The sequence below is a fragment of the Eutrigla gurnardus genome (assembly GCF_963514095.1).
Source record: "Eutrigla gurnardus genome assembly, chromosome: 12".
Lineage (NCBI taxonomy): Eukaryota > Metazoa > Chordata > Actinopteri > Perciformes > Triglidae > Eutrigla > Eutrigla gurnardus.
The window spans coordinates 13,558,433-13,571,976 of NC_139926.1; the positions used below are offsets into that span (position 1 = coordinate 13,558,433).

The 13,544-nt window shown below is 42.6% G+C and overlaps 2 protein-coding genes across 7 annotated transcripts; both read right to left on the bottom strand.

Annotated features, from left to right (window-relative positions):
- Positions 1-446: 446 nt before the first annotated feature.
- On the bottom strand, positions 447-7,139 carry LOC311021568 (high-affinity choline transporter 1-like). Its single transcript, XM_084022192.1, has 8 exons — positions 6,918-7,139; positions 6,427-6,540; positions 5,767-5,922; positions 5,519-5,667; positions 5,055-5,198; positions 4,707-4,860; positions 2,379-2,596; positions 447-1,566 (listed from the first exon to the last, which is right to left on the bottom strand). Exons 1-8 carry the CDS (start codon positions 7,099-7,101, stop codon positions 913-915), a joined length of 1,773 nt encoding a protein of 590 aa, XP_083878318.1. The 5' UTR covers positions 7,102-7,139; the 3' UTR covers positions 447-912.
- Positions 7,140-10,068: 2,929 nt separating this feature from the next.
- LOC311021863 (claudin-14-like) lies at positions 10,069-13,350 on the bottom strand. 6 transcript variants are annotated; one of them, XM_084022704.1, is made up of 6 exons: positions 13,224-13,350; positions 12,724-12,923; positions 12,533-12,637; positions 11,653-11,717; positions 11,075-11,336; positions 10,069-10,713 (listed from the first exon to the last, which is right to left on the bottom strand). In XM_084022704.1, exons 2-6 carry the CDS (start codon positions 12,754-12,756, stop codon positions 10,207-10,209), a joined length of 972 nt encoding a protein of 323 aa, XP_083878830.1. In that variant the 5' UTR covers positions 12,757-12,923; positions 13,224-13,350; the 3' UTR covers positions 10,069-10,206. The 6 variants fall into 6 exon arrangements, with proteins under 6 accessions (XP_083878830.1, XP_083878829.1, XP_083878832.1 ...); XM_084022703.1 differs by having other exon boundaries at positions 13,100-13,325; XM_084022706.1 differs by lacking the exon at positions 11,653-11,717 and adding an exon at positions 11,412-11,626 and having other exon boundaries at positions 11,075-11,330; positions 12,533-12,923; positions 13,100-13,319.
- Between the last annotated feature and the right edge of the window lie 194 nt (positions 13,351-13,544).

The window sequence follows — 13,544 nt, forward strand, 5'->3', positions numbered from 1 at the left end:
TCATCAAGTAGATCTTGATTTTACCTATACCATATTGAAGTTGCAACATGGGCATATTGTATTGAACTATTAATATCAAAAAATGTCTGCAATAAATGTTGAAATTGTTATTACAGAATGTAATCTGCAGAATCATCCAATATCAACGTTCGGTTTGGCAGGCGTGGTTTGGTAATTTAACTCTCTGGAATAAGCGAGTCTGATGGGAGGATTAAGAGCAAGGTGAACATGAAACATAAAATAAGAAATGATAAGATATGATAAGATCTATTGGTTTAAGTAAATAACACGAAGAGTAACTTTCAAAATCAGTACAACGTATCTATATATATAACAGAATCCTACAAATATTATTGCTCTATTAATACATTTACTCTACTACACAAACTTAAACCTCACACACACACACACACACACACACACACACACACACACACACACACACACACACACACACACACACACACACACACACACACACACACACAGTGCCATATAGATGTGGACACAATTCCTTGGTTAGATATTGCACTATTCTCATTACCCACAGCAAACCCTTGTAGACGTCGATGCCCAGTGTTCGTTTTTCCCAGAAAGTCCCTCTGACCGATGTTGCAGCACTCAAATTAAAATGGTTGTAAATTCACAGAGTCATGAATGAGTATGTTATGCTTGCCACAGCTGATTGACAGTCAACTTCCTGGTTCTGGGCAAGGGATCTTAAAAAAAGAAGGAGGCACCATATAATCAGCATAAAACAAACTTGTGGAGTCACTCGGAAGCCACAGCAGATTTCTGTTGATTTGGCTTCCAGTGTGGCAGTAGCAAGTTTCCCGAAGAACGCCGACGCCTCTTAGATTATTCCTTCTTCTTCAAATTCCTTGGTTCCAGTTTTCTTTGTGCCTTTGTTGCCTAGTCTTCATTGTGAAAAGCCTCTGGACTGGACGCCCCGTCATCGCTGAGGATCTCAGTGTTGATGAACGTCCCGGCGAGTGACGCACCCAGAGCCTGCTTGACGGGCGCCATCTCTGAAAGGATGATGTTATCTTGGTTGCTCACCAGTGTGGCTTTGTCCATGATCTCCTTGCTGTGCTTGGACACCACGGCGTCCAGGAAGTCGTACTTGTGCGACAGCGTGCCGCTTTCAAACAGGTACTTTAGCAGGTAAGAAAAGGCCACGTTTGCCAAGAAGGACGCCAGCATCGACATCGTCTTGAACGGAAACCTCTGCTGGATAAAGTGCTCTACATCCCCAGTGACGTGGTGGATTCTCTCCTGGGTCACCCAACCAGGGTAGTAGATGAAGGGAGGCAGTTTGAGGTAGGGCTCCCCTCCACCGATGCGCAGCAAAAGACCAAAGATATAGCCAGCCACAGAGCCATAGGTGTTGGTGCCCTTGACAAATAACACACTGAGGAGTTGGGGAAAGATGATGACATAGACCAAGTCGGAGCTCAGGTACCACAGGCCGTACACGGATCCCGTTAACAACGCCATAGCGGTGGCCAGAGCTCCGAATACAAAGATGGTGCAGCGCATGACCCAAACAATCTCCCAATCTGAGGCCTAGAGGAGAGAAGAAAGAGAAGAATAGGGAGTGAAGAGGAAGAGACCAGACTACAGATAAGCTGGCGGCTCCATGAGGCTGCACTTAGCCACAGGGGTGCTTTGAACTAAATACTAACGCACAATGAAAATGCCAACCTGCTGATTAGCAGTTATAATGTTCACCATCTTAGTTTACCATGCTAACACTTGCTAATTAGCATGAAACACAAATAACTGTTGAGAATGTTGGGAAGTATTTGAGAACTTATTAATATAAAGTATAATTTGGACCCGATGATGGTACAAGACGACAAGTCAGAGAATTCCCAATATTGTTACAGTTCATCCTGAGAGGTGGTCAATGCATATATCAAGTAAAGTGGGCGATAGTCGTTTGTCAACCTGCTGGTAGCAACTAAACACCAAAGTGATCAGGATTATTGATTCTTGGGGGACTGTCAGTGTCCAATAGTTTCTGAGGTATTTCCGACCGACATAATCATCCCTAGAGCCACGCCACTAGTGTTGCTAACAACAAGCTACACATTTGATATCAGCAAGGGATTAATACAAAATCCATAACGTCCGTCTGTAATTTTAAATAAATACATTTCAGTTATTTTGAGTCTGAGCTTTTTCATTGTAATATTGTCTGAAGGTTTGGAGTCTGGTTCTATATGTTCAGCAAATACAATCATCTATCACATTTATCAACCACTGGGATGGAACGACAATTGATTATCAATTATGTTTGACTGACTCTTGCAACCATTGGCTTGTGCAGATGTGCGTAAAGTGTTATTGTTGTTTATCATTATTGTGACTCTTACCGACTGCCGAAAGGCAAGCTGATAAATGTTCCTGGCAAACATGGAGCTGGCTGAGAGAATGGATGAGTCTGCTGACGACATGACAGCCGCCGACACCGCCCCCAGACCGAAGAAGGAGACGTAGGACGGGCAGAGGTGCTGCAGCACTATGGGGAGAATCATGTCCGATTGATCCCTGTCCTTCGGAGGGAGGGACCCGTACGAAGTCTGGTTCCAGTCTGGAAGAAGAAATGATGTAAGTGGTGTAACAATATGAACCTCTTGTGAACGGATCAGTAATATTCTCTCCATATTATCTCTACGTGTCAAATAACAAAAAAATTATATTTTCCTACATTATTAATTATTAATGGTGCGAATAACATAATATAACTAAAGTAGAGCAGGTTAGTGAAATGCCAATTTGTGAAATTTGAAGTGGACTGATTGCCACAGCCATCAGGGGTTCAGACTAAAGTCTTTGAGACTGTAATTTAAATGCTCCCTGTTGATACACCTGTTTTGGTTGCTGAGAAACAAAAGGGCTTCACGTGTCTGAAATACAGCAGAGCTTATCAATGTGATGCTGTGCTGTTGTTGCAAAAGTGGAAAGATGAATGCCAAAAATAATGGATACTTATTGAAAATATGACAGCCATGCAATATTAACTATGGTTAATACACTGTTTTTTGTCCAATGGATCATTGGCCCTACTATGACATATGAGCCAGTATTGTAGCTAGTATTGTAACTACTATTGTAGTTAGTTTAATTACATTTTAATTGTAATTGTTATTAATAATCACTTCATCAGTAATGATTCATCTGTGTGGGAAGCCATTGATTCTCATGAGACATTTGGTGCTGATGAACTATAGTTTGCGTAGATGTCGGATGAGTCTCTTCAGGGAAACACTGAACACTTGCAGATTAAAATGAGAATTAATAACACGAGTCTATATGCTGTATGTAGTCACAGCAACATCAGCATGCTAACACGCTAACAGTGACAGCGCTAATGTGCTGATATTTGACAGGTACAGCATAATGTTTACCATGTTCACCCTCATAGCTTAGCATCAATGCTAACACATAGCTAATGAACACTAAACCTAAAGTACAGTTAAGCTGATGGAAATGTCATTAGTTTTGCAGATATTAATTCATTAAACAAAATATATAAATCCTTCTATCTTTCTGCCACGTTTTCATCCTTGTCTTCATCCTCCAGTGGTATACAATCTGTGTCTCTCTCTCTTCCCCTGGATATTCACAAGCAGCGGTTGATTGGCGCTGGTTATACATGAAACAGCTTCAGACGGACCCGATTAATTAGCTCGTCTTCAGATGTAATATTCACTAAATCGGCATGCCCTCATGACTCTCTCCTCCTCATGTCATGACAGGATCCATCTGATGTTGATTACCCTCCAGATACTGTATGCATCTGCATTTACACATCTGAAAATAAAGCTGCTGGGGTGCAAACAACCTTTGATCACAATTTCCTGTTTGAATAACGGATCAGATTCCTGGATGCTTTAATTGTCTTGTGATCTTTGCTGCTTAATCAATGTCGGTGTCTGTGTGTAAGCGTATCATTCAGGGATCAGTGTGGGAAACAACAGCTGCAGTCCAAACCTCACTGTGTGTGTGTGTGTGTGTGTGTGTGTGTGTGTGTGTGTGTGTGTGTGTGTAGAATAGAAGTATTGAAAATACAGTCAAACGTAGCTATTTGATCATGATTGAATCAATACTACTTGCTTCCATTTACAGCCAAAGGAAAATAATCTTAATTTATTTGAATAGTATTTTAACCAATGAAGCTGCAACAAACACTGTTACAAAACAAAGCTAATCAAAATACAAGTGTTAGTATAAAAAACACATACAAAATATCTAAAATGTACAATTAAATTTAAGGCTAGTTTTAGTGTTTTTTTAAGGAAAAATATGAATAAGTGGCCTGTTTCAAGCCATTTCTTTTCACAGCCACAGCTTCTATTTTATGCTGCGTGATGTTTGCCAGCTAATCGAATAAATACACACAGCAAGAGCTCTGCTTTCTCACATTTTATGAAGCAAACCTTTTTAAATCAAATTCCACATGTTTCGTAGTGACAGACTTGAATTATGTTACAATCTGAAAGTATCCATAAAAAAAAAAAAAAAAAAAAAAAGACTAATATATGCTTGCAACTGCCTTCGTCGACATATAGAGTGCTCGTTTTGGCATGAAACTGCAGAAGTTTATGATTCCTCTTCCAGTTTGGCTTTGAAGTTAACAGTAATAAATGGGAATTGAGTGCACAGGTCCCCTGGCAAAGTGCGTGTCTGTGCATATTTACCAGTGGAGGCCCCTATAGCTCCTATGAGGACAGAGGGGACGGCCATGACCAGGCAGCCGAAGGCGGCGAGGAAGGAAAGGACCTGCGCGTAGGAAGCTGAAGAGGCAGAAAGAACCCGTTGAAAATAGACCTGCCAGGGAATCCCCCCCAACATCTAGAAACAGAAACACCAGGAAATACAGACCGATGAATAACATGTCAGCTAGACCACAACCTGTGCCTAAACTACACTACCTCATTTAAACCCCATGCCTGCAACAATTGACAATCACAACGTGCATGCTATTTATTTCCAGTAACACAGCATTCTGTCGTTTGATGAATGGTCTGATTAAAAACAGGGCTTACCAGCAAACAGAAGTTGTCTGCCCAGAGCCATTTGTCTTCAGGCTCAATCTTGCCCAGCCAGGGTGACTGGTAGATTACTTCCTTGGCCGTAACGCTGATGTCCGACACAGCAGGGTTGGACAGGGCAAAGGGCACGCTGACCCACTGAGGGGGAGGAAGGTATCGCAATGCAAAAATTATTCTTGTCATGTAGATATTCTGTGATATTAATATGTTGCTGGATCTGATATCGGATCTTAGTTTGATAAGTTTAATATCATTTTAGTACGAGACACTCTTTAATATGTTCCTGTCAGTGACACATCTCCGATATGAAGAAAATTATGCTATTTTAGATGATGAATGCACTCTCATGAAGATTTTGAGCAAATATAAAATATATTTCATGCAGAAGTCATCCAATACTGGAGTTCCTTGCCATCTATAAAGTCCCTGGCTGGTTAGATGTTGAGAGAATAACTCACCAAGCCCACGAAGATGCAGAAGAGCTGCACCACGTCTGTGTATGCAACAGAGTAGAGGCCTCCAACCAGAGTGTAGAAGATAGCTATGAGGGCGGAGATCACCACCGACATGTTGATGTTTATGTCCACGATGACACTCAGAGTGGCACCTGCAGGACAACATGTTCACTCACGAGTTGAGACCAGTAAACATGTTTTTCTGTAACACAGTGCTATTATTTAAGTGTTGCTGTCCAGTAATCACCCACCAAGGGCAGACAAGATGGCTGCAGACCAGAAGATTTCCCCCATTAGTGCAGGGATGAAGAGCAGGCCGCCCATCCTCTTTCCATACAGCTGCTGGAAGGGATCCAGCATGGTGACATATCCACGCGAACGCATTGGCTTGGCAAAGAAAAGGCCACCTGAACGATGTCAGACAATAAGGTGAGGCGACAAATCACGTAAGGGACCATTGACGTGTAATGTATGAATCAATGAGATTACACATCATTATCTTGACACAAAATGTGTATAATTTGTAGCGACAATATTGTATTCTTGTCGAAGATAAACTGCATTTCTGAGTGATTTTGCTTCATGACACCATACATTACAGCAGAGACTTCAGATTGCTTTCAATTGATTAATACAATGCAATAAATATGAATGAATTGTAAAAGTTATGTTATTATCCCTCCCTTATATAATACTGTGAAATGAATGGCTGGAATCAATGGATACCTTGAAAGTAAAGCACATTCATCGGGTGTAGCAAATGGCCTAAAATATGCAGGTTGATTTGAAAAGTACCTCATTGCTGTTATTTTGCAGCAATTGCTGCCTCCTTATGGTTCTTTACACTTTATATACACTTGATTTTACGGTATCATTAAATAGAGGGTGTATGAAAAGACATTGGTTCTTACCTACTACCAGGCTGAGAGCGTAACCAAAGGGTGCCTGTGCCCAAGCCAGGCCGAAGTCTGGCAGGTAGACATACTCTGCTGTCCCGTTGATATAGCCCCCACCCACCCAAGTGGCTGAAACCAAGAAAGAAATGCTTGTAGAAAAGACTAGTTTGCTGCATGTCATGTTACATAAATTAATTCTAATAACAATAACCCTAGCAGGTTGGATGGAACGGGATTCACTGCAACTTCGTGATTATAATTTAGCATTTATCCATTTATCCATTTAATGTTGTAAAAAACATTTTCGTGCTCAGGAATCGAATGAGTGTAACGCTTGAAGTTATGGTGATAATAACTGAGATTTGAGGACGTGTTGTCCGTGCGTAACAGACGGAGTTGGCGTAATGTATCGTCTTGTCTGACCACCCGAGTGTGACAGCACGGTTCACGTTGAACACCTACTAACAAACAAACACGGTAAGACTCCCCGTAGTTGTAGAACTCACCGGTCATTGTGAATCCACCAACGAACAATCCGATGTCCCTTCCCCCGACCATGATGCTCTCGCTCCGATCTCCACTCTCAGTGACGCCGGAGTTCTTGTTCTTCCACGCGGCCCAGATCCCCACACTTAGGATCAGGAGGTAGAAGATCACGATAGCCACGATACCCTCGGCGTGGATGGCCATCTTCCTTTCGTCCGCTTCCTCCCGCCGAGATCAAGCGTTATTGCGCACGGAGGACTGGAATATCATGGAGAGAACTTTGAAGAAAAGAAAGAAAGAAGGAAACATATTTCTGTGTTTTGGCTTTGACTTTGATCTGGAATAAATATTCTAAATTCACTTTAAGATTTAAGACAAAGTGCTTTCCAGTTAATACAAATTATATATTGAAATATTTTTTACGCACCGATAAAATGCACTCTTATCGCAAAAGTCCAACTATGATTAGAATTTCCTCGGTCACCAAGTAAAATAAATGCGCATAGATTAAAATGATTTGCCGAACTCAAACGGACGCCTAGTTCAAGTCTCGAAGATGGAATCAAGAGTAAAAAATAAGACTAATTAACAGAAGAGAAATCTTTTTACCCCCTGCAAATTACTTTTAAAGACAACAGGAGTGACTCTCATTTCACGCCCAAACCCTGTAGTTTATGTTGTAAGCCTCCACATAGTGACGTCCATGCATCCAATACATGCAACCAAAATTACGCATACGTGTACGTTCTTCTTCGATGGCCAATGATTTAAACCAACACAATCCTTGATTGGCCAGGTGGCGCAGAAATCCTCTTTGATTAAAACAAAATACTTTAGTGCTGTCTAACTGACGCACATAGAAACGAAGAGGAACAACAACCGGAATCTTATTAAATCAAAAGATGTCAATCAGAAAAATACCAAACTAGAAATAATGGTAAAAAATAATGTTGCACTGGCTTTTAACGCGTTTGAAGATGTTTTACGCGCGCCTTGCAACTCACTTTACAGACATGGCTTACTCCAATTATTGTGCGTACTGTGCCTCGCGCAATGTTGGTTATTCAATCCATTCTTAAAGAAACATGCAGGCTTAATTTAAACAGTGGACATGGCTTTGTTTTGTGCGTAAAAGTCCATTATTTCTCCCCAATCTTGACGCACTGACAGAAACTGCGAACCACTAACAGAGACCTAAAACAGATGCATAAGGTTTGTGTGTCCGATGTGCTGCATCACCATACAATCAAACCTGTGGGGTTCAGCTCCCCGTTGCGCTGACACGGCGGTTCCAGGAGGCCGGTATTGCATTATTGATCTCTCCTTAAATCAACATCTGTCACTATGGTCAAATGCAATTCCAGTCAGCCAAAAAACACACATGTAAAGGAAGAGAATATTAGAAACCGGGTTATCTTACCTTTCCTTTGGACAAACCGGTCTAAGTAGATTACAGGAGCGGGGCCTCCAAAAGAAGGTTTACAAAGTGCCAAAGATTGAATTGAAGGACTGCTAAGGCACCACAAAGTAATTCTCTTGGACGAGCAAACACAATTCTCCTATGTTGTTTTTTAAGTCATCGCTGCTCGTCGGGAGAGGGAGAGAGAGAGAGCGGTAGAGGGGAGAGCGAGGGAGAGGGTGGAGGTGGGTGGAGAGGGGTGGAGATGAATGGGAGTGGTGGGTTTATTGGGTGCTGTCAGGGTGAGTGGATGGTGGATGAATGTCTTGCGGGGCAGGACGAAAATAGCACCTAATAGAGAGTGGCGTGACGCACAGCCTGTTAGGAAAAGCTTTCCAATATCATAATATCATATTGGCAATGGTTGTAACCATTGCAGGCTTGATTTACGATCTCGCTCCGCGGTTAAAGCGTCGCCTTTTTTTTTTTTTCTGCAAACGCTGGCAGTATGGTGCTAATGCGGAAGGTGTAAACCCCGCAGGGACGCTTTCTTTCCCCCGTTCTATCACCCGTTTTACGCATGCACGTTCCTTCGTCGTCCAAAACATTCGAATCAACTTTATATAAATAGACACGAGCTCGGAGCAATGGCGACTCAGCTTCTTTGTACACTTGAAGTCGTAAACCACTAGAAAAAGTAATAGAGGATCTATTAACCCACCGGGCGCTTTCCTGGGAACTGTCCATGGTCCTGAAAGTATGCCTCCAACTTAAATATTCGCGGTTGCATTTAAAAATATATATTATTGGGTTTCATACGGTTGATTTCAATAAGTATTTCCCTTCCCCCAATGCCAAAGTAAATAGACATCATTGTTTTAGCTTTTCCCAGGAATATAAATGAGCTTCTCGGTGTAAAGATGCTGATTAGTCTGGTGGAAATAAATAAGTGACTCGCTGTGTTTGTGACGCGTCCTCTAATTGAGTGTCTGTGAGGCTGCCAGGCAGCCAGACAGAGGGCTGCTCTAATTGGAGGGTTTTATAACAAATAAGCCTCAGAAAACCTCAGAAGAGTCACATTCCACACCCACACATTATATACAAATATACATATTTATATCAGGGACTCAGGTCATTCATATAAAAGTGCAACTATCTAGACAATAGCCTATCACATATCCACCACATTTAGCCACAATGAAAAAAAAAGTTCCACCTGAAGGCTTTCGGCTGCCTTCTCCAAAGACCTTTGTCGCCACCCAGTGGCAGCCTAAAGCTTTACATTACAATGTTACTAAACATGAAAATGACAGATCCACTAAAGTCTGGTGCTATCCCAGTAATCCAGGTCAATTAATGTAATTCATCATAGCTGTGTTTTTATTAATTTACATGCCAGTACATCGGCTTTATTGGTTCATGAAAAACAATTTAAAAAGTATTTTATGAAGTACATTGTACTGCTTTTTTTTTTTTTTTTTTCTCTTTAGCATGAAAATATTGAATCCTTGAAAGGAACTATTATATTTGAACTAACTTGCAGGAAAAGTTAATCCAGTAGGAGACAACAAGGAAGTGACAGAACAATAGCTCATCCATTAACTTGTATGTTACAGCACACAATGTGGAATCTGGATATTTTTTACGAGTCTCTTCTGTGGTTATTTGCAGTAAAATACTGCCACCTTCTGGTCATTCAGGTACATGGCAGGAGGTCGACAGGTTTGAATCCTTTCAAAATCCGATATCTGGTCAAACATGATGTAAAATACTGTTCCTTTTCCATTTTTAATGTTCTTTTATGGCTATAGAGGGGGCCAAATACTTGTTAAGAAATTGAAACATTGGAGTAGTGTTCAGTTGCCCTTTTTTGATAGCAGTATATCATTGTGTTAGTATTTCCGCCAGTCTTAGACATAGTTATTGAGCCTGTATCCACTGCTGGAGAGGGAGCAAAGTGAGGGAGCATGATTTCCCTTCAGGGCCTCGGGGGGCTTGTATGGTGGAGCAGGAGGGTATATGTGGTTGAATGCAGGGGGAGGTGATATTGGCTGATTCCTCTGCATGTGGAGGGGCCTCTGTGACCGGTCACCACTGCTGCTCCAGCACAGAACCAGTCCTCCGGTCAGACTGAGGCAGGCCGAGGCGTAACCGAGGTACACGGCCAGGCCGATCTCATACTTCAGCCCACTGGGAAGGAAGGGGTCGTAGAAATCCATGATGACATCATTGGTGGTCCACGACACGGTGACCAGGCAGAGCAGGCCAGCACAGAGAAAACAAATCCCCCCACTTAGCACCAGGGAAGACTTGATCAACGAGTCGCGGACGAAACGGGTACACTTCATGCCCATCACAGACAGCAGCGACGCCAGGACTGAGGTGACGCAGGAGAGCACCATGAGCGCCCGGGCAGCCTAATATGGAGGAAAATAGACAAGCACTTAAACACTGCTGATTAAAAAGGATTCTGATTGCCTGTAGTTATCACAGCTACTTGTTCATATCGGAATATATATCTATCCATCCGGACAATGCATTTTAAATGTGCTTATTAACTTATTAACACACTGAGAAATTATACTCATTATCCACTAACCAGCAGAATAGTGTCCTCAATGAATGAATTAACTGTTTGGTCCATCTATAACATGTTTGATTACAAGGAAGTGTCTTCAAATGCCTTCTCATTTCTGACCAATAGTTAAAATCCCAAAGACATTTAGTTTACACTGTTGTTTCCCATGATAAGGTCAGTAGATGGTGAGTGTGTGGTACCTGCAGGTCGCGTGGCAGCGCCAGTAGAGATCTGTACAGCTCACATTGGTAAATGCCAGTGCTGTGCCATACACACTCCATCCACAGGCCTTTCATGTAGGCGGTGGCTGTGATGATGTTGGAGCCCACGTAGGCCGTGCTCCGCCAGTGGGGGAGCACGGTTGCTACGACCGTCCCCACGAAGCCCAACAGCCCCAAGAAGAAGCCGAGGAGTTGGACCGCCATGCTGGCCATGATCTGCTCACTCGGACGGACGCTCGAACTGCAAAAACAAGTCGAGTTTGAAATCACTATTGATGATTAACATATTGCCATATAAAAAAAAAAAAAAAGAAACACTTTCAGAACAAAACTTTAGTCCCCCGGCTGACGAGGAGGCTGGATTCCTGCTGTTATCTGCATGTTCCCCAGCACTACAGTCAATTCCACTGAGCTTACATCCAGTCACAGAGTCTGAGCCATTCCTCAAGTGTCTCCGGAGCGTGGGCAGAAATAGCTGCGGAAACTCTCTGGCATCAGTCTCTGGTGAGTGGCAGGTGACTGCATCTGTAACTAATGAGAGCAGTGTTCAGCTTCACCTGTTTAACGCTCTCCTCTGGAGGGCAAACCACAGCAGTCTATTTGTTGAGCTCCCCCACCACCCCTCAGGAAAGAAGGGGGGGGGGGGGAGAGAGAGAGAGAGAGAGAGAGAGAGAGAGAGAGAGAGAGAGAGAGAGAGAGAGAGAGAGAGAGAGAGAGAGAGGGAATTAAACATTTACAGGAACCACCCAAGCTGAGAGTGCTGTTATAAACCACTAACTTTGAACATGTTTCACAGCTCTGCAGGGTATTTGAGAGAGAGAGAGAGAGAACTTCTAGCTCGTGGGCCTCAAACTGTGACATGGTCGTGACTTATGTTGTAATAATTGACCAACTTATATGATGTCCAGTCTAATCTCTGACCTGCAACTCTGTTCTACATTTAGAAAGTCACACATGACAGTAAAAATTCCCAAACTGCCCAGGTAGTTAAGCATTTACTTTTGTTCCCTTCTTAATGTTCTCTACCAATTTTTTTTTTTTAACAGCAAAGGTGAGAAACATATCCTCAATAATGAGCGGCCAATTTGTTGGTCATCCATCGTCTTAACTTCCTCAGAGAACAGAGTTTGTTTGTAAAGCCTGATCATTGTTCAGTGTAAGAAATATCACAGATACAAGCCTCACTGTGTTTACTTAATGATTGACTACACTGAAGGCATAGCAAGTAGGCAACAGGAACAAACACAAGGCTGTGACAAGCATCTGGTTTCCTTCTGGTTCACCAACAAACGAGCCCAAACAAGAGCAAAAGTAATATTCACAACTTTTTGTCACTCTCCAATTGCAATCTCTACACAATACGTAATACCCCACATGGGATGATGCTCATTTCAAATGTTAATATTAAAAAAAAACTCCCCACATTTGGATACTCACCAACAAGGTCAGGCAAGGACTACAGAGCCATGGTGCACAGGTGTCCAGATGGTACACTTCCAGATAAACAAGGCCATTGGCACTGATTCTCTCTCTCTGCTGCTGCTGCTGCCTCAAAACACAAAGGAATATGTGTCTGCGCTGCAGGATTGTCAGATATGTGACTGGCCAGTGTTAGAGATCATCATCACCATCATTATTATCTCTGTCAGCATCAGGAGCATCGCGTTAGAGAGGACATGACAGACGGTCCCAGGCCTGTTGTTCCAGAAAGATAAACCCGCGGACCCGGAGGTAGAGCAGTGTTGCCAAGCAGGGACGGAACAGAAGAGATATTGTCCTCACTGGTTGTGTTCTTGTCCCAATAATTCAGCTCTCTGCATCTCCGCAACTGTGGAATGAACAAAGGACTTACTGACAAATCCAATCAATGGAGCAACTTGTAGAAAAAACAGGAATATGTGTCAACTACAATTATCAGCAGGCGGTAAAAGCAACGCTGCAAAGTTGATAACCAAACTGTGCTTGATAGTAATGTGGTACTGTATGTGCGTGTGTGGTACATACTGTTCTGCAAGCCAAGAGAGGTCACTCAAAACAGCAGTATTATCTCTGGGTTCCTCTGAGGTCCATTTTCTTCTTCTCGCAGTTCTTTTTCTGTCGCACCCTCTGTGCCCTCTGTGGAACCTACCGTGACATGCTGTTGGTATACAAGGGCATTTCCCCAGCCCTTTCCCTGGGTCGCTGGTGTAGCATTCAGTTCTCTGTCAGAGAGGGATGATCCTCTCCAAGGTCTGCCTGTGGGAGACGCCATTTGAATGTGGAACACTTAATAGTCTTAGTTAAGCAGAATAATCCTGTGATTAGCAGCTGAGCATAGACGGTCTGTTTTCGCCGTTTGGTAACACAACCTGGTTTGTGTATAAAGCAGACCTTCAGTTTTTTTTTGTTTTTGTCTGACAGAGATTAGAAAAGCTGCAGATACACAAGTTTCAGTTTCAGTTTTGTGTGT